This window comes from Stereum hirsutum (assembly GCF_000264905.1).
Source record: "Stereum hirsutum FP-91666 SS1 unplaced genomic scaffold STEHIscaffold_2, whole genome shotgun sequence".
Classification (NCBI taxonomy): domain Eukaryota; kingdom Fungi; phylum Basidiomycota; class Agaricomycetes; order Russulales; family Stereaceae; genus Stereum; species Stereum hirsutum.
Window position 1 is genome coordinate 3,681,783 of NW_006763132.1, and position 25,131 is coordinate 3,706,913.

General features: G+C 49.7%; 8 protein-coding genes across 8 annotated transcripts; 4 read left to right on the forward strand and 4 right to left on the reverse strand.

Annotated features, from left to right (window-relative positions):
• Positions 1-92: 92 nt before the first annotated feature.
• Positions 93-581, reverse strand: STEHIDRAFT_108174 (uncharacterized protein; the record flags this gene model as incomplete). Its single annotated transcript, XM_007300268.1, has 1 exon — positions 93-581. The coding sequence occupies one exon, from the start codon at positions 579-581 to the stop codon at positions 93-95; it is 489 nt and encodes a 162-aa protein (XP_007300330.1).
• Positions 582-2,135: 1,554 nt separating this feature from the next.
• STEHIDRAFT_153300 (uncharacterized protein) lies at positions 2,136-2,779 on the forward strand (the record flags this gene model as incomplete). Its single annotated transcript, XM_007300269.1, has 4 exons — positions 2,136-2,303; positions 2,365-2,499; positions 2,557-2,626; positions 2,688-2,779. The coding sequence occupies 4 exons, from the start codon at positions 2,136-2,138 to the stop codon at positions 2,777-2,779; spliced, it is 465 nt and encodes a 154-aa protein (XP_007300331.1).
• A 1,294-nt stretch (positions 2,780-4,073) lies between these two features.
• STEHIDRAFT_153301 (uncharacterized protein) lies at positions 4,074-5,234 on the forward strand (the record flags this gene model as incomplete). Its single annotated transcript, XM_007300270.1, has 1 exon — positions 4,074-5,234. One exon carries the CDS (start codon positions 4,074-4,076, stop codon positions 5,232-5,234), a length of 1,161 nt encoding a protein of 386 aa, XP_007300332.1.
• A 1,568-nt stretch (positions 5,235-6,802) lies between these two features.
• On the reverse strand, positions 6,803-7,546 carry STEHIDRAFT_153302 (uncharacterized protein; the record flags this gene model as incomplete). Its single annotated transcript, XM_007300271.1, has 1 exon — positions 6,803-7,546. The coding sequence occupies one exon, from the start codon at positions 7,544-7,546 to the stop codon at positions 6,803-6,805; it is 744 nt and encodes a 247-aa protein (XP_007300333.1).
• Positions 7,547-10,295: 2,749 nt separating this feature from the next.
• Positions 10,296-11,475, reverse strand: STEHIDRAFT_118663 (uncharacterized protein). Its single transcript, XM_007300272.1, has 3 exons — positions 11,327-11,475; positions 11,180-11,270; positions 10,296-11,113 (listed from the first exon to the last, which is right to left on the reverse strand). The coding sequence occupies exons 1-3, from the start codon at positions 11,351-11,353 to the stop codon at positions 11,076-11,078; spliced, it is 156 nt and encodes a 51-aa protein (XP_007300334.1). The 5' UTR covers positions 11,354-11,475; the 3' UTR covers positions 10,296-11,075.
• Positions 11,476-12,251: 776 nt separating this feature from the next.
• STEHIDRAFT_165890 (uncharacterized protein) lies at positions 12,252-13,115 on the forward strand (the record flags this gene model as incomplete). The annotated part of the gene is made up of 3 exons (XM_007300273.1): positions 12,252-12,456; positions 12,520-12,699; positions 12,758-13,115. The coding sequence occupies 3 exons, from the start codon at positions 12,252-12,254 to the stop codon at positions 13,018-13,020; spliced, it is 648 nt and encodes a 215-aa protein (XP_007300335.1). The 3' UTR covers positions 13,021-13,115.
• Positions 13,116-15,664: 2,549 nt separating this feature from the next.
• STEHIDRAFT_118665 (uncharacterized protein) lies at positions 15,665-16,683 on the forward strand. Its single transcript, XM_007300274.1, has 3 exons — positions 15,665-15,879; positions 15,943-16,196; positions 16,268-16,683. Exons 1-3 carry the CDS (start codon positions 15,681-15,683, stop codon positions 16,652-16,654), a joined length of 840 nt encoding a protein of 279 aa, XP_007300336.1. The 5' UTR covers positions 15,665-15,680; the 3' UTR covers positions 16,655-16,683.
• A 1,414-nt stretch (positions 16,684-18,097) lies between these two features.
• STEHIDRAFT_91831 (Sec34-domain-containing protein) lies at positions 18,098-22,944 on the reverse strand (the record flags this gene model as incomplete). Its single annotated transcript, XM_007300275.1, has 12 exons — positions 18,098-18,899; positions 18,990-19,096; positions 19,161-19,677; positions 19,794-19,963; positions 20,041-20,477; positions 20,826-20,917; positions 21,183-21,287; positions 21,463-21,597; positions 21,781-21,918; positions 21,999-22,169; positions 22,233-22,522; positions 22,632-22,944. 12 exons carry the CDS (start codon positions 22,942-22,944, stop codon positions 18,345-18,347), a joined length of 3,030 nt encoding a protein of 1,009 aa, XP_007300337.1. The 3' UTR covers positions 18,098-18,344.
• Between the last annotated feature and the right edge of the window lie 2,187 nt (positions 22,945-25,131).

The following is a 25,131-nucleotide window of genomic DNA, read 5'->3' on the forward strand; positions in this document are numbered from 1 at the left end:
TTATTTTATAAACTAGGAAATCATCATCTGAGTAAAGAGGTGGCGTACCTCTGTGCTTAATCTTCCTACACGCCAATGCCAGTGAGAACATCCTACAAATCTGACTTCCGCTGCGTTTGAGGTCCCGTCCGCTCCGTCGGGAAACGCGATAGGTCATTGTTAGGTACTGAGTACCAAGCACCTTCTTCAGCCCACTTATTCGCCTCTCCCACCGTCGTCGTCTTCAAGGGCAAACCTACACTCTGCAGCCACTCCACGTCCTTTTGGATACCCTGGTTCGTATCGTCGAATTTGATAACATTGTATCTACGTGGCGTGGCACCAGGCTGTTCTTGAGCCATTATCACGAAGAAAACTCGGAAATTGGCATCTGCTTCCTCGGTCGTTCGATATCTGAGTCGAGGATAGACCGTGGAAATCACAGGGATTTCTTTTTTGTGCTCGACGATCCACTCGTTGATAACATCGCTGTAGTCCGCTTTGGAGAAGGCGTTGTCGCCCTTGGGTAGTGGGATACCCTGAGTTCTGGCCCATGAGGCAATAACATCGAGCGAGAATAAGTATCCCCCAAGTATCTGCATCTTCAGGACTGACAATCAATAAATCATTGTTCCTAGATATGAATTTGCATCTCTTTTCAATCTGAAACACACCTTTGCGAGTAGTATAGTAAGTATGGAAGTTTCGTATAATCCGAGGTGGGGCCGAGAGCTGCTGCTTCTAATACAGAGGTTGTGCTGCTTTTATACTACAAACAAGTACACGAGTCAGGCACGCTCTCTTACTGTCGAAGTGCCGTATCAAAGACGAATGTAACCCCACCAGCTCATATTGGAGAAGGGCTCTCTTATTACTACTCCTTCATCAGCTCCCACACTCTCATCCACAAACAGCTCAACCGTTGGGTAGAAATCGATCAACAAGCAGGGCTCTCACGTGGCAGCATGGCATTATCGATTGGCCTCCAGATTTCACAGCGAATCGCACTTCAACGTAACATAGGGAATAGCAGTATGAAATCATCACTAAATCAACGACAGTCCTGCGATCCAAGGAAGCTCCACGATATGTCGCTGTAGAGTGAGCAGAAAATTGGCCAATTCTATGCGTGTAGACTCCTCTCACAATTCGAAAACATCAAGCTGTCGGTAGACCTCTGAATCCCAGCAGCAGACCTTTCATTCGCAAGGGCTCCAACGAAGGCATAGCACGCACATCCATATTTGTCATATTATAAACTGCAAACGAAGAACGTGGGAGGCTCTCCGAGAGCTTTGAGTTCTATGAAATGTGACGGGAGTCGAAATAGAGTACATACTTACATGAACTGTATTGATGACAGACTGTTGGACCCACCTCATGAGATATCGTGTTCTATCGGCTCAGCACAGGATGATTTATTGCTGGTCAACGCTGTTAATTGATTGAATCGAGTTTCCACGAAAAGAACGGGCATCGGGCCTGTTGCTGGAATGAGTGTTTTTCCTAACGCATGGCACCCTAGTCGAACAATGAAATCTGTCCGGCATTGCATCGGGGGACATACAGCATCGTATTTTTCCACTATTTCCGTACTGAAATCAGATGTACTTTCTTCAGCAGACAACGACAAAAATGATTAGAATCAGCGGAACACTTGCGTTTCGAGGTCGCAAGATGTCTACCGGTATTAAGCTGTCTGCTTCCGATCTATTACTCGCCTCATTGACACAACCCATCACACATGGAGTAGCAACCCGTGGAAGATCCAGAGAAAAACGTCAGCGTGTGTATCGCTACAACTTCATGCGACGATCGGCATTTGCCAGCGTCTTTCACCGTCTCGAAAAAGAGGTCGTGTTGAGCTCTTCGCGGAACATATTGGCGCAGCACGGAGACCCGACTTCTCTATCATCGATCGGATCGCGAAGTTTCGTGATGGCTTTTATGTTTGAGGCACAGTCGAATTCCCTTGCCCAACAATCTCAGTATTGGGCGCTGACAGAAGACGCCCTACCGGGACATCCTCTGCACTGCTTCGTGAAACGAGATCCCATGACTTGATGTTTCAGGCGGAGATTTAACTTCAAGAGCGGATATAAAGTTGACGCGCGAGAGCGGAAAACCTTCAAGATTACTTTCTCTCTTTGACAGTCATGTTCGGCGTATACGCCCCGGCATTCCCCCTCAAGACAGAGAACGAATCCGTTGAAGAGGAATTAATTAAAGAAATACCAGCCGAGGTCGTGGAGAATGGTCCACTTGCAGAACGTAACGTTGTACTTGCAAATGCTTTCAAATGTATGCAAGAGGAGGTGGAGAAGGTAGTCGTCCATTTCAGAGTACTGGAAGTTTTTGAATCTGGACACTTATATATTTTCATAGGACACGGTCGAGTCTTTTGAGCACTCTGCTCAGATTTTGAACGATGCAGTCAAAGACGCCACAGCCATTCCATTTACTTCTACGGATAAACGGGCCGACAACAAGGCTGACAGAGGCTTAAGGGAAACTCTCAGAGTGCGTCGGTACTGTTCCTTGACTTGTGTCAAGGATACTGATATTAGTCTCTGACAGGCACTGACGGATCTCGAGAGGGATCTCAGAAAGAAACTGGTTGTCCACGAGAAGCATTGCGAGAGGTTGTGTATGTACTGTTTTCATTTCCTCTTTTTGACATTTCATCCTAATTTTACAACTCTTTGCAGTGTCGAGCTTCACAGCTGTGGAGACTTTCATCAAAAACGAATGTAGCAGCGGGCAACCAGACGGACCTCCAGTCAAGATGCGTCTCTATTGAGTAGTCGATGGAGCCAAACAATACTTCTCATCCGTTCGTGTCGTTATTTGTCTATCATTCAATCAGGAGAAATCATTGAGAGCAATCGATAGTATCAAGAATGAGACGGAAATTTGTATTTGGAAACGATCGGTATTTCTAGTGATTGAGAGAGTGTGACCACGAAATGCACTAAGTGCTTGTACATGCTGTCCGATGGGGTAGACGAGGCTTAAATGTCTTGCATTCGACGCATTTATGACTAAGGGTGGATGTGGAAAGTGTGGTACCACTGTTGTGCAGTGTGGACTGGGATGTTGAAATTTTGAGTTCGCCAAAAAAAAAGGTTACAGCGTAATAGAAGCCGCCGTATTTTACGGGAACAGTAATGTACGGTGTAGGAAGAATGATGATAATAAGAATAAACGAGTAAGCAGAACGGTATCATGTTACATCCAAACATGATAAGAACTGCAGGTTGGCACTCAGAAGTGTTGAACTACGTCCTTTGGTAGGTGAACAATTCCGAAAGCAATCCACACCGTGTATGACAGTGGGTGACTGTCCGTAGCAATCTAGGATGCTTCCTGATACACAGAAACACAAATAAAGGGGTCTCACCCAATCAGAAATCTACGTATGTGTCCTTTCTGCCAGTGTACATGCATGCCTCTAGAATCTATGAAACTCTCCACGGAAAGTCACCCAGTATTCCTCCTGATGCGCTCACTAAAGTAAGGTATGTCTCGGCTTGAGATGGACTCCGCATCACACACTAAGCGGTTAGTTCCATGGAGTCCAAGGGCTATTGTTCGTACTTGGTTATTAGACCGTATCCACAAGTATTAGAATCAACTCTGAAACTGTGACCGGATCAATCGCCGCGTCCTATTGGGCTTTAGCGAAGTCAAAAATTCACTCGAGATACGGTCTATTGTGATACGGCCCTGTCACCGATCTCAGGAAGAACTTGAAGAATCACGTTTCAGTAAGTTTTTTGTGTCGGAATTACGGAACGAAGTTTCACATTTCTCATACGCCTTGGCGCTATCGAGACAGTAGCAGTATTATTGTTCCTGTTTTATATAACACACGACAAGAACAATAACAAACGTCTCGATACGAAGGTATAAAAGAACATTTTCAAGAGTTGTTCCATCAGCAATCAATAGCGCATCTCCTATCCATATCCCCAGCTTTCCTTAACCAAAGCCTACACCTTGATACACACATCCGGGTACGGGTCATCTTTCTATATGCACGCTTTAACCATCCAACTAATCATATATTTGAAATATCTATGCTTCCACTGTAGATGGAAACTGATACTGGTGACCTTTGGCAGAAAGCAGAAAAGCTCAGGGCAGACGACTTTCATGCAGGAAACCCAAAAATTCTGCATCGGGCTCTCCAGAACCACATCGAGATTCTTCAGGGACAATCCGACCCAGCCGGAGCATCGTATGCCGCAACAGTGGTCGACCTACTAGACATCAGTCGCATTAAATTCGATACATCCATCGACCCTGATACGAGCATCCAGGAAATTCGCGAGGCGTACACAGGATTCGAGAGTTTACAAAGACTTGCTTTGGGTATATTGAAATCGTCCCCCTCCAGCGTTGATTTCGAGAAAGCAATTCGCTATTGTAATCTATCGCTGGATATGCCGGACAGGAGTTCAGAGGATATGGCCACATCCCACCGAATCCTTGGTCACACATACCTTACCAGATTTCGAGCAGAAAACAACATGAAGGACCTTGATGAAGCAAGGAAGGCATATGATGAAGCCTTAACTCTCTGTCCGGAGACGTCCTCAAGCTATCACCTTTTTCTCGCTGCTTCTGCCCATGTGCATTTGGTGAACTTCAATTTCACTGGCGCGACACAGGACCAACACTCTGCTATTCATAGATTTCGTCGTGCATTGGGTTGTATTCCCTCAGACCATCCATCTCGCCCCCGACTTCTCATGCACACCGGTTGTGCAATTGCCACTCGATTCGGGCAATTAGGACAGCAGGGTGACTTGCAAGACGCCATGAAATTGCTTGACGAAGCCCGCAACACATACGATGACCATCATCCTGACAAACCATATTGCCTCAGTGCATACGCGACTGCACTTCAAGCACGCTATCTATTCTCAAGGAAACTCGACGATCTCGACAATGCGCTGGCAATTCACCGGAGTATCATAGATAGGGTGCCAGAACTGAGCGATAAACATGTTGGGTTTTTATCGGGTCTATCGTTGACTTTACACGCGGTGGCGGACACAAGCGAGGGTATCCTTAGGCGGAATTATCTTCAGGAGGGTGTGGATAATGCCCAGAAAGCAGTTGAGTTGGCAGATACAAAAAATCCTCGCCGGCCGTTCCTCCTCGGAGAAGCTGCTCATCGATTGTACAAGCTTTTCAAAGTCACCGGTGTGGAGGAGCACACAGGCATACTCGTGTACTCCCCCATATGAGAAGGATATGGAGTTAGCGTAGCGACTTTGTATGATACTTACGCTCGCGCTGTCGGACTTTCAATCCTCGGTTAAGCCCACTTTACAGCAATTCTGTAGATTTATTCGGTTTTTCCTACCTTTGTCTCTGAACTGCTGAACTGTCGACTTTGGAATGTTCTAGATGCTCTCGGGCAAGACCTCAAGCTCGATTTACATTTGTTTCCATGCGGTAACGATCCCGTCGTGCCCATTCGACATCGCTAGTGGACGAAGAGCCGGAGCCATCCGCTCGGTACTAGGAACGGAACGCGCGGCTTCGGGTTCAGCCACCACATCTGCTCCCCCCGTCACTTTGCTTGAATTATTGCTAGCACTTCCCATGATTCGATTCTCTTCAAACTTTGCACACCTCTTCTTTCATACATAAACCCCTCTAGGAAATTGCCTTCTGGTCCAAGTCCGCATTCTTTCTCACTCAGCGACACTTTCATTAGTGGTTTGAATATACAGTACGCTTTTTCATCATTTTATTTGAATTTCTTCGTCTTCTCTTGTTTCACCACCACTCCCTATCGCGTCAGTGGTCTACTGATCGGAAGAGAGCACCTGCCTGGTCGTATCATTGCGCCGCAGCATGTGGTACAGTCTTGGCGGTTGGATTGGGCACCCATGCCTGCCACTCTGTGTGAGGGCCACAGAGGACACCCACATCGCTCGCGTTCGTCAATAGCTGCAATCTGCGACTCTGCGATAATCTCCAACGGTCAGTATACCTCTAGACATCTTCGTATTCGAACATGGAACGCTCCTCTTTATTTTCAGTTAATTTTACGATACGGGATCGTATTTAGCCTCTCACCACATCTCCCGGACTCTCTACCTATGTACCTGGATACTCGGACTAATTTCGATGTTCACTAACGTCTCTATGCTTCTGTAGCTTGCCCGACGGCGCATGAGCACGCGCGGCTGATCGGGAAGCACTTGGTTCTGTCACTTATACCGGTGTCCTGCCACCACTCGAATGCAGGTTCCCCCTCACCCAGTTAACTCGAACGTATCTGTCTGTCCGTCCGTCCGTCAACCGTCTGTCCGTCCCAGCGTCAACACCGTCTCAGTCCATCCCTTAGAACCCTCTGATCTCCATCGTTCTAACTCCCGCTCCATCTGTTCCCTCTCTATACCTCGTTCGGCTTCTAGCTTAGGCTACTCCGACGCCATCAAACCTTTTCCAGCACTGGTATTCATCGTTTAGGTGTGTACATCAGTACTATACATTTTCTCTTTCTCCTCTACGCCTGATCGGCCTGCTCTTCATCTCAGTAGACCGAGCGACCGCTCCCGATCCCCTCCTCCAACAACAACTTTCGTACCTCCACACCGGAGGTGTAGTTTTGTTCGAGACCCCGGAGTGGATGGAGTGTATCGCGAGGGCGTATTGCTCGAGATAATCTGGATGTACACGTTCTTCGATTACGATGGATCTATGTGAGGACGACACGAGGGAGTTTGTTTCGGCTATGGTTTTGGCAGCATCAGCAGGATGTAAGATACAGTGTAGGAGGCATTGACACTCACGGATCACTTCATCGAGCCAATTCTCCATCAGCATTTCGTCCCACATCCATGGGACATTCTGTGAGGGACTCGTATCTAATCGCAGCAGCTTCGTAGAGCTTCGTAGGTGAAATCGAAATCGTAGTGGGAGATGCGATGTGCCTGGAGAGGGCCGCAAGAGCGTTCGGCGCAGAAAGGTCGGATCGTAGAGCTGCCACCGAACATGATGGACTTGCGGGCGAAAATCTATCGGGCCACGTCGGATGAGGGGGAGCAGAGACGTTGATGTCGAAGCTCTCATAGATGATTACGTTCAATATACACCTCCTTCCAGCCAAAAATACGGGAAGAAAACCCTCCAGGACTTGAGAGCGGTGCACGATCACCGTTTTCAAGGAGGGGAAGATGGAGTCTAGCCCTGATGGATCTACCAACCTCGCGAGAGAGAACCACACCGTCTTCACTTTCGTCATTTGGGACAGAAGCTTAGAGGTGGCGCGGACCTTTCCGACGACGTTGTCTCCCTCGAGGCGAACCTCCTCCACAGCTCCGAGAAGATACGGTGACCGTCTGGTCAGAGAGCAAAAATATATACATCTGGCAAGGGTGGTTAGATGGACCTTCTTAAATGCTCTTCCTTGTCCGAGGGGCAACCATGCTCGCTTCACGAGGCTGATGGACGGCATATCTTCAGGTGGAATATGGTCGATGATTTTGTCCAGAATCTCTGTCGGTATCGTATCGATGAATGCAGATTGATGCTGAATATTCATATGAGACCTGAATATAAAGAGTTGCATGTCGTTACCTTTCCATGATTTCTGCAGTGCTTAAAGTGGTAGAAAGTAGAGAACGATGCTGGTAGATGCTGGTAGAGATGATGAAGAGCAGGCGACCGAGTGAGCCTGTGTGCCTCGCTCTGTTTGGGCTCCGACTGAAACATCACGTGCCATGTCGGGTATTTAAATTCTGCCACAGTGGCACCATACAGCGCCCCGATTCGCGTCAATGATACTCCTCGATGTCGCACAAATGAGAATCAGACGACCGGGACGCAAGTTGCCCATCAGGATGATAGGGACAAAAAAGACGAGCAGAACAGCTAAAGCACAAGTTCTACACCAAGACGAGCAAGAGACATTCTATATCGAGCATCAATAACGCGTTGGAGAGGATGTTTGCCGAGATCGTTGAGTCGTCGCCAGCATGACGCAGTTTGGAACAAACAGGGAGAGAACCTCGGATAAAATAGGTGCGAGTTCAAGAAAAGCCTAAATGTGCGGAGCGGAAGTCAAGTCGCGATTCTAGCTGGTGTAGTAAGTTCGACTTTTGTCGTTCCCAAATATGCCTTCGACATGGTCACAATGGAGCGACAAGAATCTCAAGACCAGCACACAGTAGTGATAACCGGACTAGAAGATTGAGAATAGAAGAAAACCGTGTGTCGGGGGTAGCTCAGCGTGCTGCAGAAGGGCCGTCGTATCAGTACTTTTTAAGGTCTTCGCACAGGAGAGCTTGAGGACGCTAAGAGTCACGCATCATCATGTCCTGACCTGAAAAGAAAGCGAAGAAAATAGAACACATGCAGGTTATCTTAGTCTCTATCCCTAGAACAGTAGGGACTGAAGGAGACTGCATGTAAAGAAAGGAAAGAGGAGAGGGATTGGGAAGCGAGAGGTTGTAAGATGCGTTGTACAAGAGAAATAGGAGTCTCCAACAACAATCTATGGGAAGGAAGGGGCGAGAGAGTGAACGCTCGACGCTACCACCAAAGGATGGAAAACGAAAATGAACGGATGCTACTAGTTCATAAATGAAGGGGAGAAGAGTGGAAACCGAGATCAAGGCTTTCATGTGGCGGCGCAGGATGCGCTTTCATACGACAGCCAGCGTAGTTTTCAGTCGTAGCCAGTCCAGAGGATGCTGATACTGCGGCCGGGACTGACAGTGGTAGGCTAGAACCGAGCATGCGAAGATTAGGTAGATCAAGGCTACTGAGGTCATCGAGTTGGGATGGTATTCGTGAAGAGCGATAGTAACGGCTGGAGAAAAGGGAGTGAGCCACGGTGCACATTCCTCGTTAGAGGTGATACTCGAGACAATCGAAAATCAAGTAGGGCTATACGATCTACAGACGCAAGATCACAAATCAATATGAATGTCTACGGAGTATGACTGAAGTAAACAATAAAATACGATGACAAGTGTCAGAAGGAGGATATATTGGAGACGAAGGGCGCAGGGGAGTGATCGTGGAGGACGGAGAACATGAGTGGAGAAAATGCCGCTACGAAAAAGGAAAAGCGTCGAGGGACGAGAATTGGACAGACCTTCATAAAGCTGATGATCTACAGATACAAGACGAACATTTTGATGTCGTCAGTACAGGCCCGGCAAGAAGATGAGACCAAGAGCAGAATGGAACAGGGCAAGCTACGGATGAGTAGGCCAGACATCGACTGCAGCTCCGAGGTCAACTGTAGTTTGTGGATCTGAGCAGTCAATCTACTTCCGTGATGCCCCAAGGCTACACCTATCAGAGGTCCATTCGTCCGCTTGTGCATGGAAGAACGATACCCACAACAGTTGAATCTAATGCCCGTTATTTACGACTACTGGTGGCGGAATCAACACACTTCCAGCAAACATAACGCTGTCATGGGAGGGTAGGTAGCGTCAGCCCCTCTCATACGTTCATCCATACATCTTCCATCTACACGCTCGACCGCGATCGCCTTCCCCCGTATCAAAGGACGATCCGTGAGAGCCCTTTAGCATCGTTTGCCCTACGGATCGGTCCGCACGGCTCACACAACAACAGCGAAACGACAAAAGCGACAAGTGCACCGGACACAGAATTCACAGACTGTGCCAGCCCAACATGAACTCTGGTCGCCGTATTCATCGAGATCATAGACTATGTCAAGCTGAAGGATCGACAATTGAAGCACGGCATGCACTTTAAACCACACAGATGCGGCCCAACATTGCATCCAGCACAAATGAACCGAGATTTCCCCTGGGAAGAATCGAAACATAATCTTCGTAACGCATGCACGTGTTGTGCGCATACGAAGCAGACACAAAGGTCAATGACGTGTCATAGCAGCATGAAGTCATCAAGCTACAGCCAGCTGCGTACGACAGGTGCTGATAGTGCATTCCACCGGTTCGAACCTCGAAGTGGAGAATGGATCTGTACAATCCGACATCTCTCGATGGATCACAGGGGCGCCACGGTACAGAGCGGCCGAGAAACAGCGCCAAACCAAGAGATAATGGCTCGACGAGAAGAGTCAGGATGGACAAACGAAAAAAAAAAAAAAAACGCAATAGACATGTCAACACTGTCTACCTCGGATCGACTCCCCACAACGCGACAAGCGCCGACACTCATAGTCAAAGTCTTGGGGCGACCTGCGGAGGCTGGATTGACGGTCTTCATCGTACTTTTTGATCAATCGTACGATGCCGAGGATGTATTCTGGCCAGCAGGATTCGAAATTCACCCTCCATTATGTAATGATTTTCTGGCCGGTCGAAGGTTGTAACGTACCGACGCCACATCAAGCCGTTCGCCCACAGGCTCACATTCTCTCAGTTCGACCTTCACCCGTGTTCTTCCTATCGACCTCCTCGTCTCGCTCCACTCTGGCATCATCATCATCCAAGACAGGGCCCTCTACAATCCGTCTCACTGTCCTCTCGTTTCCGACCCCCTCCAACGCCACTTTCGCTTCGAATCACGGCCTCGGATCCCTCGTCATTTCCGGTCCCAGATTTTCATCATCATCTGACCATCCTTCCGGCTATGCCTTTCGTCTGCTGTCCCACTTGCTCTGCGTACTCCCCTCTCCACAAGGGACTAAGAGGTAGTTTGATAGATAGAGGGCGGAAGGAGAACGAAGCGTGTGGAGCTGAAGCGGTCGGCAGATGTGCGTATGTTTTGATCTCTTTGGCGGGGTTGAGAAATTTATGGGCGGCCAAAGGCCTCGGACGCAGGTGGAAATCGGTTTTGACGTTGGTTTGGAGCGTTGAGCAGAGCTCGTACGTGGGGCGAATGGTAGCGCACAAAGATACGTATATCGAGCTGGAAAGCTCAGAGTCTTCACGGGAGCGGTTGATCTGCGAGAGTGACCGTGGGTGGGATATCGACGTCGGACTGGGCTACCAAAGAAAGGGAGTAGTATCAGAGCAATGAGACGAAGAATCTGTCCTAGACGAGCGCATTGGGCAGCTAGGATATGATGGTGTAATGGATGCGGAGGTGAGAGGCTCACGCGATGGGGTAGTGGCCCTTTACTAGGATGAGATCCGATGCGGCACCAGCTTGCGACCACCTGCACGTCGCATTGTGAGAGGACATGAAAGACGGTTCGCTGCTGAGAGACGAGGTGTAAACACACCTGAACAGAGACTATGCGGACTTTGACCGAAAACCGCTGCGAAGATGAGCATCGACATCTCCTTCATATCCAGAACATCGACCAGAGTGAGCTGTGTATCTGGCCATGAGATCATTTAGACCATTCTAGATCATCAAATCAACGCACCTCGAGTAGTTTGTATTCAGCAGTCATCTTCAACGGTCGTCTTCAAGGGATGTCCTCAGCACTCGAGCAGGTTCGTTGTGACGAAGATGAACGGGTAGAAATCTCTAGGTGATGAATCACGAGGATGGAATGTATATGGGCCCTGAGCCCTTGTCCGGATTGTGTGGTGAGGGTGGAAACCAACTTCAACTTTCTCGAGACCGACTGGTTGCCGATTGGCGTTGTAGCCCATTCGATTCCGGGAAATGCCGGGTGGCGTTTAATGTTGAACTTTTTGCTCTCCGAGTCTCTCGTTTACAAACACTCTCCTCCATCTCTTTCTCCCTTAGTCTTCACGCTTTACCTGCTTTCAATCTGAACCATGAACTAGACTGGCCGTGGTATTTCGAAAGATTCTAAATGACTGTTTCCGCCGAATCTTGACTTCGTCTTGACTTTTGTCTGGATCTTTCTTCTCTGTCACAGATAAGTACTTCGGTGGATCTCCGCCCATTCAAGTTGGCATGCGTACACAGGGACAGCCGCGAGTCGTTCTTCCTATGTAATGCGCCACTCGATGTAGTATCTCGATCTGTCTCAGAAATACATGCTCTACGTCTCATGGATCGCGTCGATTTGCTCTTCTCTGACATCCTTCAACGCCACAAACGAGGCCTTTGCCAGGAGGTGAGGTCGTTTACATGCCGGAATCGAGGCGGTCAATGCTCATGCAGCGAGTCAAAGTCTATTGTTACAGTAACTTGCCACGCAGAGCGTACTCGGCGATGCTGCCCACGATGTCGTCATCTTCTGGACTCACGCCACATAAATAGGAGCAAGAGATTTATAAACGAACAGACGCCACAGCATTAGGTGCATCCTTCTTTCTCTACTCCATTCACAAGCGTCCTACCACTCGACAAAGCGCTATTCTCTCTACATACACATGTCTTCAAACATTGCTCCAAGGACTCATTCCTTCAGAGGAGAGAACGCCATATACTCTGAGAAAGACACCTTGGTACAGGACGCCGTCGTGAACGGAGCATCCGTCGCAAAACCCTGTGCTCCTTCAACTACCTGTCGAGAACCTCTCCAAGACCGACTTCGAAGGGCTGTGTCACATCCCCGACCGGAGGTTGCCTCTTCCGGTACGTACATATCATGGGGTCAATAGACTCATCGACATTTTTGACGGCATTGTCGCACCATAGCTCTCGAGCGCATGGCAATCGACTCTGAGAACATGCGTGTCCGTATTTGTGCTTGTGACGGAAAAGCGGTCGCTGGAAAAGCGGCTGCTGTGGGAGCTGGTGTCAGTGCTGCAGTGGCTCCCGCGGCTGCTCCAGGAGTAGTCGGGTTAGTAGGGTTTGGGGGGAATGGGGTCGTTGCAGGTATGTGCTGTGACTGTAGATCTGATATTGGTAACCTAAAACATCTTACGTTGCCAAGGATCATGGGCGGCCGGGGTTCAAAGTGGTATAGGGAGCGTCGCTGCGGGTTCACCCTTCGCGGTAGCACAGAGTGTCGGTGCAGGCGGTGCACTACCCGTCGTAGGGATCGTTATAGCTGCAGCTGCCGGTGCAGTCGTCATCGGCGGAGTCAGTTACGGTGTCTATCTCGTTGTCAAGAGTCGTAAGAACGGGAAGAAGAATACGGAGGGGTATGTTGTGCTGTGTGAGAAGTGTGGAGGCATGAAGAGAAAGACGGGTTGATGAGGTAGATTAGAGCTCCGAGGTCTCGGTCATCTATCGCTCTTCCAGCTGCAGGCTTTGTTCACGAGTTACGTCCAAAGATTCTATATATTCATCGCCATATGTCTGCTGCTTTGACCATCTCGCTGTGAACTCGGGTACCATGGCTACTTTGGTTCTCTTTTTCTTCGCGGTGTACTCAATACACAGTAAGGAGAAGAAATTGGAGAAACCGAAAGCTCAAGGCTGAAGTGATGTCCGACGGTGACTCGGACTTGGGTTCTGCGTATTCAGACTCACCCCGAGTTAGCTGAGGAGAACAATGATCTCCGCATACACACAGCGAAAGTGAGAGTAAGCAGGGCCTTCGAACAACAAAATTACGAAGGGCGGATCGAGGGGCAGACATGCACGTGCAAACGAGAACGCGCTGCAGCAGGAGTAGCAAGTGCCTGAAGTTAGAGGTGGAGTGGAAGGGGGTCTATTCTCTGCAAATACACTTCAGCAAGATAAACAAAGTGGTACAAAGAGTTGAAATTAGTCACGCCAAATCAATAGGGAATGAAATACCGAGGGAGAGCAGATATCGTGACACAGAATAGAACCAGAAACTACGGACACGAGACATCTGGAACGCATATGTCGGGAAATGATAGAAACGTAGCCAATTTCGAGGTAATTGGACTAGGACCAGAGACAACTCAAAGCTCGCCGAAGACTACAAGAAAGCTTAACACCATTCAGCAGCGAGACGACGAAGAGCACTGGTCAGCACTGCAGTGAGAGCAAGCCTGTGATAGTCTGTCGGAATCTGTGAGGTGTACGCCCGTAGTTGTTACGTGTAGAGGGTGTCCTGCCAGTCGTCATCGCTGCAAAGGAGGAGATGGTCTGACTATCCCGGAGATACCACTTCTTCTACCGACAGTCCCTTTCCCGACCGCGATCTGCTCTTCTTTGCCCTTCGAGTATTCGTCCAAGTATGTCCGGAGAACGGAGATAGTCAGAAGAGGAATCTGCGAGAAGGACGAGAAGTAGTGTACTATGAACGTAGGGTGTTTCCTGCCAGTGAAAAGTTAGGAGGTTCATTCGTGCGTTAAACTGGATTTTGTGCGCATATATCGGGTCAGGCGTTTCGGAATCTGCACGCAAACGACAAACACAAGAGAGCGGAGCTGAGTTGCGTGTGAGCGCCGGACTAGATGTGACCTCCGATAGTGCAAACGGAAGTTGGAAGAGCGTCCATAGAGGGAGGAGTTCAGAAGAAGCAGAAGAGGGGATCTGACTGAGAACAGGCGAGGTTTTGCTCTTAGGTGAAGTGGTGGCGGCCAAAGGTGCGGACGTCGGAAAAGCTTGGATACGTGCAAAATCAGGCCCCTAAGAGGAGGATGAGGGAATAGGACCCGAGAGTGCTCGAGGTTGTGGGTGAGCCAGAGCGAACAGTTCGTCCGCCAAGCCGCATTCGTTTGCAGTGGAAGTCAAGTGGTAAGGGGGGTGGTGCAAGTGAAACGGAGTAGAGGCGTGGAACAACTTCACAAAGAGAGACATGGAGAACGAAGTCGCTCAACCGAATTATGAGTCTGTTGAGGTCTTCAAGAGGACAATGACGCGTGCAAAGGGGGGAACGCGTCCTATGAATCCGGGAAAGTGCTGAAGTGAAGTCACACTGGAGAGGTCATCGTATGAGACGACTTTAGGTATCAGAGTAATAACAGTGAGTCCAAGTACGATATTTCAAGACCGATGACCACGTGAAGCTTTGAACAAGAGGCGGTCGGGATCATCCGACACGCCAACAACTTCGTGCACGGATGTGGTACGTAATCACCCCATATCTGGAAGTTTGTGGTACGCTGTGGCGACCACCCCAGCCTTTGTCGTGGACCACACCTCTGATTGAGTACCGGCACTCACCCATTGCGTGCTGGTTCAAACTCCGCTGTGCCGCGTCTCGCTTACTCCCGTAGCCGAGTGGCTGCAGGCTGTCACTTACGAACATTGCAACACAACAAAGGCAGCAGTGTGCATAGTGACACTCAACATAGCTATGCCTAAATTTATCTAAAATAATTCTCTTTAATTTGGTCGCGACAGAATTTTCTAATTTCAACGTGAACGAGCTACACAATGGGCCATACGCTCATATCAAATCACTCGAGGAGAATGAAAAGATTCTGTCGCGACCAAACGAAGTGAATGTATGTCAAATAATATACTAGAATTTATAGGATTTACTGGTGGGGTGTACCTTGCCCTAGACGCACAAGGTCTCGTACATAGGTGCCACCCAGCCAAATCGGTGAGTCTTGCTGTGGCCCGCGTCGAAATGGGATGCGGCTTGCCCGGCAGCTTTCAAAGTCCGCCAATTTGCAATGGACATGGCGCTTGGTGGGAACGCCGGTACTCACTCTGATGTAAAGTAAAAAAACAAGGTCAGGAATAAGTCTGTATTCCGTGCTTCAATGCTTTTAGCATGATAACCGACAGGTCTGTCCCTCCAAACTTTGCAAAAGCAATGTGGCGTAGAATAACTCGATATTCGGATCACTCTGGCACGTGCCAGAACTTCCTGAAAAGGGAGAGATGACGTAGCACATCCAGGCATGATCCGGCGTGCTGGATTTCAATCCCGAACGCCTCTTGGAGTCGTCCATCCTGCGTTCCATGAAAAATACCGCTACTCTATGGCTGGCATCCCGACATTCGAGGAGATGCGAGTCCGCTTGCAGCCTGTCTGGGAAAGCGAGGACAATAAGTCGTATATCGCTTGGGCGGGTATATTCGGTTCAGTCGGGCGAGGACGCGCACACAAGGACTCAGATGTAGATGTCGTGCTGGTGATGAAGGAAGGTCTTACGGGCGAACCTCCATGGCTCGAGGACGGTGATTATTTTATTCGATTCTGTTGCTGGACACGACTTACGAATGTTCTTTTATGCGTACTAGATTTGAAGGAGGCATGTGGCCGCGACGTATCGTATATTCCTATCTGGCGAGAGCCGAAATATCCATGGATGTGGGGTCACGTCCGAATCGAAGCCCTCCTAGCCAGCCGAACCGTTTATGGAGACCCGAAGGGCGTAGAGTATCTCAAACGTGAAGGTCTGGAAAAGTTGGATCAAGCTGCAATCACGTACGACGCCGTTCTGGTCGAAGTGAAGAGACTCAGGAACTGCGTTTCGAATGCCCAGACTTATGAGGCGAGTTGTTACAGACCTTAGCTCAGGTCATCGCTCCCTACTAACCGTTTGGTATACCGCTCAATCGTCAGACTTTCGCACATTCGGCCTCTCAACATTTGCGTAGAGAATGTCTCGACGCCCTCAGGAATCTTCTTCCCTTGTTCGACATTCCAGAAGCTGATAGCGATCCAGTACGAACGATGGTCGTTTACGTGGCCTTTCAACAGGCGGATATCATACGCAAACTAATCGTCACCCATGACCACGAGGATCTGGTCCAGAACGGTGATTGCGCGGTATGGAGGGATATATGGGTACGTTTACAGCCTCGTCACCCAGCTATCACCTGTTGGGATATGGGCGTTTCATATGCGAGAAAGTATCTGGATCATATGTGGGCGAGCGCAAAGCTTGCTGAGTGTTTTGAGCGGGGTGACGTTCCAGATGATAGCATGTACGCCAATATTGTGCGATAGGCCATTTTACTTAAGCACTATGTGCATTTTCTCGCAGTCTCCGGAATGCATAGTGGCGAGCACCGTCACGGTAGGCTGTCCAGAGAGAAAAATATTTACCAATAACATGCCATGTTGCGGATATTGCGCGACAAGCTGTGTTGTTATTTTTCCAAAATATTTTCTGGAGCATTCCATACAATGAGAAGCATTGTGATACTTGGATCCTTATCAGAATTCTGATGAGGGGAGCCGTGCGAAGCATTAAGCACCGCTTGATCTATGCGTCGAGTGCACGCCTCTATAAAACGAGAGCATGAAATGTGTCTGCTTCGGAACATGCAATAGATCAACCAAGGTGTAAATTTCCAGACAGATCAGCGCCTTTAGCAGTGCATTGCAAGCTCTGAGTGCGAGTTTTACTGGAGGAGTTGTCGACTAGCATCGATACTGTGAGGAATGATTGCAAGAGCCGAGATGAGCCTAGAAGCATGGGTAAGAAGGCGGCGAACAAGCCTGAAGGAGGTAAGCCAAACAAAATCCAGACATCGCAGACATGTCGGCACGCAGTGATGGAAGGAAGATGAAAGGATATCGTCGGGGTACGACTGAACGCAAATGTATCCCTAGAGGTCAGGTTTGAACGACAGGCCCGAACTAGGCTGAACTCAGAGCCTTAGCGTTTCGAGGAGACGTGAACCCGCATGAAGTGGCAACGTAGCCGCTATAGTGAACCAGTGGCACCGAGTCCCGAGTCTTCCTGACCTACGTGAAGTCTCGAGTATGACATTATTTATCGGCAAAAAATCGAGCGCGGAAGTCCGGCAGTTCAGGGCGCAAGTCCTGGTCACGTGCTCACAGTCCGGCGGTAGGTCGAGCTCCTTAGTCCAAAGTCCCTGAGGTATATTGAAGGGCCAACTTCCAAGTCGCAAATATATTTATCTTTCCACCGAGGGGATCCTCAATTGGGAGGCTATATTTTGTGCATCTTTGGGAAGGTGACTCCGCGGCACTCCAGCATCTCCTGAACATTTTCAACTGGGGATGGACTCAGCACCACATCTCGGCTTACTTATTTATTAATTGACTGTTCTCCTGTGGTGCTGCGCAACTCCATTTTTGATCAGTACTTCCGGCAGAATTCACCCTTCGATAAGGAGATTTATTATACATTGAGTAGGACGCAGAGCGGAAAGATTCTGAGTGGCCCGCAGTGTACGGTCTGCCCTTCTGGCAATGCTTGGGCAACGCACACCGGGAGCCACTAGTTATCCTTGCCGTGATCTAAAATAGTTATAAGAGAAATAATAGTATGAGCGTAAGCCCTGTGTTACACTAGTTTCACAGACAATTGGAACTCTGCATTGCGCTGAGTGTAAAAAGAATGCAGAGCTCGAACTTGTGCCACACGCTCAACGCCACCCGGTTTAGGAGGCACCGAAGAGCCGGCATAACCCGAGGGTGAATTTCATATCGGACTGGGGACTTGGGAAGGAATGAAGGAAGGTGAGTGACGACTTCGTCAGAAATCTCCCAGACGTGGGTGTACAATTTCTTGCCGAAAAGTACCCTTATACTCGAGCGTGAATATGGTCAGGCTACATAGTTCTATGTCAGAGGATGACGCGATGACTCAGTTGGTCTAAGGCAATAAGATCCGGCAGCCAGTTTCGTCACAGTCGAGGCGATGAGGCCCAAGGCCCGATACAACCTACGCCTCTTCAACCTCATCCGTAACTCCGTCTCCTCTACCAAGCCTCACCCCACCCCGCTCACTGCAAACCCCCCTCAACATCCCCCTCACCTCTTCCTCGCTCATAAGTCCCATGTTTTGCTTCTCTCCCTGAACTTGCATGACCCCCTCCCTAAACACCTCCCACCCGTCCTCAACCCTCTCTCGCACATGCTCTATCAGAACATCCGCAGTCCTCTGGTCCTCGACGTAAATCCTTATTCTCGATATCGAATCTTTCAGAGCTGTCTGGCATCGGGGTACGAACTCTCTCTCGACAGACTTCAGGGGTGATTCATCCTTTTGACTTGCATCGGATGGGAGCATGCCGGACGAGGATGAGGAGGGCGGAGGCGAGGTGGTTGTGTTGTTGGGAAATGCGGAGGAGGATGAGGTGGAGGTGGAGGCAGGCAGGATGAGCGCGCTGGCCGTTCTTTGTGCGTGTGCAAGGTATGTGTAGAGTGGGTCCGTGACGTTCGACGAAACAAGCTCGATGAGGTCTTGACATGCTTTGCGGAGGTCGATATCGATTCCCTATAGAATGTTGAAATATTTGATATGTAAATCATGGGACGTGGACAATTTATTATGTGTAGAGGGAAAGAAAGAAATATCTAAACGTACATGTCTCGCATCAAGCATACTCTCCTGCCCCCTCGGCATCCCCAAACTCTCGAATAACGAATCTGGTATGAGCGCGGACGTACGATTCAACATCGACGTGAACGCGTCTAAACCAAGCAAACGGAAATAAGTCAAAAAATCAAGAAGAAAGTCATATAGCGCGAAACATACCAGTCATACCGCTCCCTCCAGCCATCCCTCCCACGCCTCCCACGCCTCCAGCCCCGTCCCCTACAAACCCGCTCGTATTCGTCCCACCAAACGCATACCCACCGCCGACGCCTTTCACCGCTGCCCCTGTCGCTCCACCCTCCACCTCCAAACTCTTCATCAGCCCCTCCAACCCCCGCGCCATCTCCTTCAATATCAACAAATGCCTCACAAGGAAAAGCACGGCATCCAGCTCTTTTCCTAGGCCTACTCGCGTTTCTGCCTCCCTCAAATCTGCTTCTGTGAGCGAAGTTCTGGTTTCGGTTGGCGATGAAGTTGGATGCGGCGGTGGTGGTTGTGTGGATTGAATTTGGGATTGTGACTTCGCGTGTGCCTTGGACGCTGAAGATTTGGAATGGGATTTCGAGTGCGAGTGTGAGTGTAATGAAGATTGTGATTTGATCACCTCCGAGGCGGAGATTAGCGATAGACGACAGAGGTTGAGTGACTCTTGCGCGAGGTCTGCGAAGATCGCTGGCTATTATGTCCGCATCACACAACGCCACACCACCACAGCCAAGGGGGGAAATCGTCAGCTCAGCCTTATCGTCCACACGCATCTCGACGGAAGAAGGAAGGAAGGAAACGACGAACCTGCACGAACTCAAACAACTGACTCAAAACCCACACCGTCTTCCTTACCGTCGGATACCACGTATTTACCCCTCTCCTCGTCGCTTCCGAAAGCTGGAAAATCTGGCTCAGGCCCAGCTCGATCGACTCGCTGTCTTTGTCTTTCACGATCAGGTTCGTATCGTGCGAGTCTAACGCCATGCAACGAAACGAGCGGTTAAGTAAATGAGGTTGAGGTGGAGGTTGACGAAGATAAAGAAAAACTAACCTCCGAGCTCACCTCTCGCCTTCATCAAAACCCCCGGCCAATCCAGCTCCTCCGTCCCAGCATTCCCATTCGGAACGAACCACCTAATCTCACTCTGCATCACGCTCTGCGCCTTGAACACCAACCTCGTCTGCGCATCCTGCAGAACCATCCTCAACAACCCGCTTATCCTCAATTCGCCCAATCCATTCTCCTTGCTGCTGCCCTTCCAACCCTCCGGAGGATCTGGCGCAATCTCAAGCGAGTCATCGTCAGATCCAGAGTCTGAGGCCGAGTGAGAGGTGGATGATTCCGCAGCGGTGATCGAAGGCCCGTCGAGCACCATGAGCGCCTGTAGTACGGTGCATACCTCACAGAGCGCCCCGAGCTTCTGTTCGTGTAGGATCCGAGGACGGAGATCGTCGTAGAGATAGTCGCAGAGGGATTCGAGGTAGGCGCTATAGACGTTTGTTTCGTGGTTATTTGGTCGGTTGGGTGTGTGGGTGAGTACGTTGGGTGCGTAAGAGTGTTCATAGAGTTCGGGAGTCGGTTGATTAGGGCAGTATGGCGAAGTCGCGTCGAGTCGATTCGTTTGAAAAGAGGGAGGAATAGTAGAACCGAAGGAAAGGGAGAATTGTTCGTGAACATCGAACCGAATAAGGAAACACGGAAAGATGAGGAAGGTCGAAAGAGTCAAATGAAAGAAGGTGAGACAGCACGAAATCGATCAGTCAAAGGAGACGACGAGAGTGTGAAGAAGGGCGGACAGAACAAAGAAGGAATAGGACGGAAGAAGAGAAACGCACTAAAGCTCCTCTTCCCCCGAATCAAAGAAGGACCGATAGAGCTCCCACTCGTCCGTGCAGAGCTGCTTCAAATAACTACATCCTGCTCTGGTCTGTCGGACCCATACATTCATCCATGCGTTCGTTCGTTAATCCATTCGTCAGTGCGTTATTGAAGAGCGTGTGTACGGTTTATGTGGGTTTCGAGGGTCGTTGAAAGTGGAGTGGCGCGTGTAGATGCGTTTGAAGATAATCATAATCAGCAACCTCCAACAACCCATCAGAATAGTTCCTAAATAGTAGACGAAGTCGCGAAGTGGACAATACGCAGGATAACAAAAGGGTAGTGATGAGGTGGATACAGCAAAAAAGACGTACGACCTCGACGAGCTCTCCCCTGCCCACTTCTAACCCTCTCACTTCCTCCACCAACCTCCTCACCACGATCCCTTTTCTCGCCGCAAACCATGCCGTGTGGCACTCCTAGACCATACACACAAACCACAAGTCAGTAAGCTTCAGTACGAACGCATTCCACAGTGAACACCCGACGGCCTAACCAAGAAGAGGTAGGCACATGATGAAGGGGTGTGGCGCCAACCAACGCTCCCAAATTATAAAAAGAGTTGGGTCAGGACTAATGGAGACGAAAACATACCTGTAATAAAGCCGAAAGTTGGTCAGGATGGGACGCTGCCCGTCGCTCGAGTTCGGAGAGGAGGGGAGCTAGTTGATGCGAGACGGATTGGAAGCGGGTGTAGAGGAGGTGTTGTTGTGCTGTCGAGGACACGTCCTGGCCGAAAACAACGATAGGTTATACGATCAGTGTCGGGCCAGGCATGGTAATCGGGTGCGAAGGGAAGAGAGAAGGAGAGGACAGGAGGAAGTTACAGAACGGTATGGTAGGACAGTGTGGCATAATCTAGTGTGGCGCAGGTATGATGGACATGTTATATGGTATCTAGAGGGAACTTACCTTCTCTGATAATCGCCGTGTAATATCCTGCGTGAGCGCGCGTAAAGATCCAACGAAAAACATCTTGATGAGTGTCATTGCACGGGTCATACACTGTTGGAACCGGAGGAGGTACAACTCTGCTTCGCGGAAGTGGCGCTACATTCGGACGACATCAGCAATAAAGACAAATCGAGGAGGGAGAAGGAGAGATTAGGAGAAAAGGAAACTGCACGTACGTGAGCCTTGAGAAAGTCGATGCACACGTCGACGCGTTCGACCATGTACAGAAAATCGGTCTGGAGGACAAGCGAATCGCCAGGATGGTTCAGCATCCTCGTCGCTTGCTCCAATTCCTGGAAATAATCCAGTCTCTGTCCGATAGCGTCCTGAAGTTCCACCAAGCGATCCTACACCAACCAATGAACCGCGTCAGCCCTCCACATCCGCCTGCCAAACTACTAGCGACTCACTCTCTCTTCCAACAACCTCTGGCAAGCTTCCTGCAAGCTCCTTCCACCTTCCTCCACACTCCTCCATCCCTTCAACATCTCCTCAACCTCCTCATCGACTTCTTCTATCCTTCCCACCAACATCTCACAAACGCCCAACCAATCCTCGACCCCTTTCAGATGTTCCCTGAAATGTGATTCCTGGCTATGCGCAACCGACCTATCGATGAGCGCGAACCAATCGTAGAACTGTTGCGGAGTTTGGATGGGCGCTGTGGGATGGAGGTGGGAGTATGGGTGTGGTGTGGAGGCTGTGGAGGTAGCAGAGGAGAGAGCGGGAAAGCGGGCGGAGGTGGAGATGGATGTTACGGAGGGAGGTATGCCGGGCGTTGAAGATCGCGATGGAGGTCCGAATTTGACAGAGCGGAGGGGCGTTGAAGCTCGAGAGCTGGCTTCTTCTACCGTAAACTATAGACCGTTGCCAGTTTGTGGCATCAGCTATCAAGGAGAGCGAGAAGGTGTCGCAAGAAAGACAAACCTTGAACGGCAACGAAGGTCTTTCGAGTGCAGCTTTTACTGCTGCTACGCTCGTGTTCTCGAGTTCTCCTAAAGGCGCCTTGGATTCCCATTCTTCGAGCGAAACGGACGGTTTGCTGCTCGATGGTTGTGGGCTGTTGGGCGAATGGAGGTGAGGTGGCGGGCCTCGCCGGTTCGACGGGCGCGTCGTCGTCATTCGCTTTTATGCTAGTTCTCTACAAGCTGTGGCCGGTACAATGGGTATTTTGATGATAATGGATTAGACGGTCTCAACAGGCGAAGGAATGGACGCAGTTGAACGTTGATGGTGACAAGGCGGCAGTGATGATGAAATACTCGCAGTGGACAATCTAATCTTATCGCCAGAGATGTGGCGCTCGCTTTTCCACGTTTCTCGATGAAGCGAGATCGCCCAACTCTCTCTCGTACCACCACCGTCAAGCCCCGTACCACTTTCTGACTCTGTCTGTGGACTTATCTGCGAGAGATTCACTGAGCCGGACACTATATCTTTTGATCTGGATATCCCTCACTGCCTGTACTACCCCGGGATGCATCTCTGTGTTTAAATCTATCGTTTACTTCCTCAGGCGACAGTGACTGTTTCCCTTGCTCGCTGTTTCCTGGACCTATAACATGGGCACCTACCCACGGTGGCAACATAACGAGGTTGGAGTAGATCTGTACTCCCGTTCCTCGCACCTAGGTTCTGTCAGCGCATGAATCTGAACAAGCTATGTAATATATCGTCTGTCCATCCGTCACTCGCGATTGTGGATCCCCGCGTTTGCGGACTAGAAAATCAGATCCTTGGGATTCCCCCGCCTGCCCCTCGACAGCAAGTAGACGATGCAATTGCTCTTATAGTCCCTGGACGTGGATCCAGTCGATGGCGACGTTCAATTTTCTCGCGTTCGCTTCATGGTCGGGCGTGTATGTTGATTTTTTCACTTCCTCTCAGAGTACGAGAGGCACTCCTGCGCCTGAAAGAGGGCTTCCTTCGCTTCCTTCATCGTCTCGAGGTCGGCTTCGCGCTGGCTCCGGTGAATATAGATGTTCGTCCTGCCCTTGCTGGAGAGGACATAGCCTTCCTACCGTCCCGAAACGGCCAACACAGCTGTCCCATGTAGCATTTCCAAGGAGCTTATGTGTACACCCAGATAGCGTTCATAACGGGGGATACTTACTACGCTCGATCCATGTCGATTATCATCCCATCTTTGAACAGGACGACTCGTACGCAATGCGTATACACCACCCTCGCGTATATTCTTCGATCTGTGGTTGGCTTTTGAGTGCTCGATCCTGACATTTTCATGTCCGGGGCAGTGTCCAGCCTTGCATCCTCCGCACTGTTTCTTGCATTGCTGAGGATTTCGCCCGATGGTGGGGAATAGCTAAATTTTCACAGAGGCGGCTTCTTCCAGCGTTCTGGTGCTTAATACCTAGGAGAAGGGTCACGTCTCAATGCCGTGAGGGCGGACACCGGACGCATTGGCCCTGGGCAGGTTCCTACCCAACCGCCCTGGTGAGGTGTCGCGGGCTGATAATGGAGGTAGGGGATGGAGATGAGGGCCACACGCCACAACCTTCCTTTTATATCCCAACTTGTCTCGCCCGCTAACCTCACCAGGACGGCTGGCATCACAGTCATTTCAAATTCGCGTAACCGACGTTTCGCGCGTGTCGAAACTGTTTCTTGCCTCGTTATTTTCGTAAATAGGTGTTTTGTGGTCTCGCCAGGTCGCGTCCGCCGTCCTCGCTCCCTGCGCGCGCTAAACACATCCAACAAATGAGATGAATAGATACACATTCAAGCTTTGCTCGATTCTTGCTTTCTCTGTTGACCAGTGTAGTATTTACAATATTAGTATTCAATATTGTGTACTCTACATAGCTCTCAATACATAAAAATCATGACCATGCACAATACTTCATCAGCTCAAACACATTGTACTACTCTAAGTCCGTCGACTTGGTACCCTTCGGTTTGCGAGCATGCTCGCCAAAGGTTTGCTGCCGTTCAGCTCCGAGCAAAGACCCACTCACGAGTGGTAGCTAAATTATAAGGCCTCTTACTGACTATTTAGATAATACTAAAGCAGTCAGTACTGAGCAGAGACGACACGTCAAAATAAGCATTATTGACCTTAGCGAACAGACGAGAACGGGGAGTGAACAAGTAGCATCCGCGAGCCAACAGGAATCGAAGAGCGCATGTCCCAAACGTTTGCTATTTCCTATTTTGGCGCTACACGCACTGCATGGACATCGAATTTTCCGAGAAGCCAACACGAAGAAGCAGTTTCGACACGCGCGAAACGTCGGTTACGCGAATTTGAAATGACTGTGATGCCAGCCGTCCTGGTGAGGTTAGCGGGCG

Bases quoted from the DNA above. Each gene is read 5' to 3' on its own strand.
- STEHIDRAFT_118665 (XM_007300274.1), top strand. From the start codon at position 15,681: ATGGCTGGCATCCCGACATTCGAGGAGATGCGAGTCCGCTTGCAGCCT. The intron at 15,880-15,942 runs GTGATTATTTTA...TATGCGTACTAG, and splicing joins ACCTCCATGGCTCGAGGACG to ATTTGAAGGAGGCATGTGGC. The intron at 16,197-16,267 runs GCGAGTTGTTAC...CTCAATCGTCAG, and splicing joins CGAATGCCCAGACTTATGAG to ACTTTCGCACATTCGGCCTC.
- STEHIDRAFT_118663 (XM_007300272.1), bottom strand. From the start codon at position 11,353: ATGACTGCTGAATACAAACTACTCGAG. The intron at 11,271-11,326 runs GTGCGTTGATTT...CCAGATACACAG, and splicing joins CTGAATACAAACTACTCGAG to CTCACTCTGGTCGATGTTCT. The intron at 11,114-11,179 runs GTGTGTTTACAC...TGCGACGTGCAG, and splicing joins TCCGCATAGTCTCTGTTCAG to GTGGTCGCAAGCTGGTGCCG.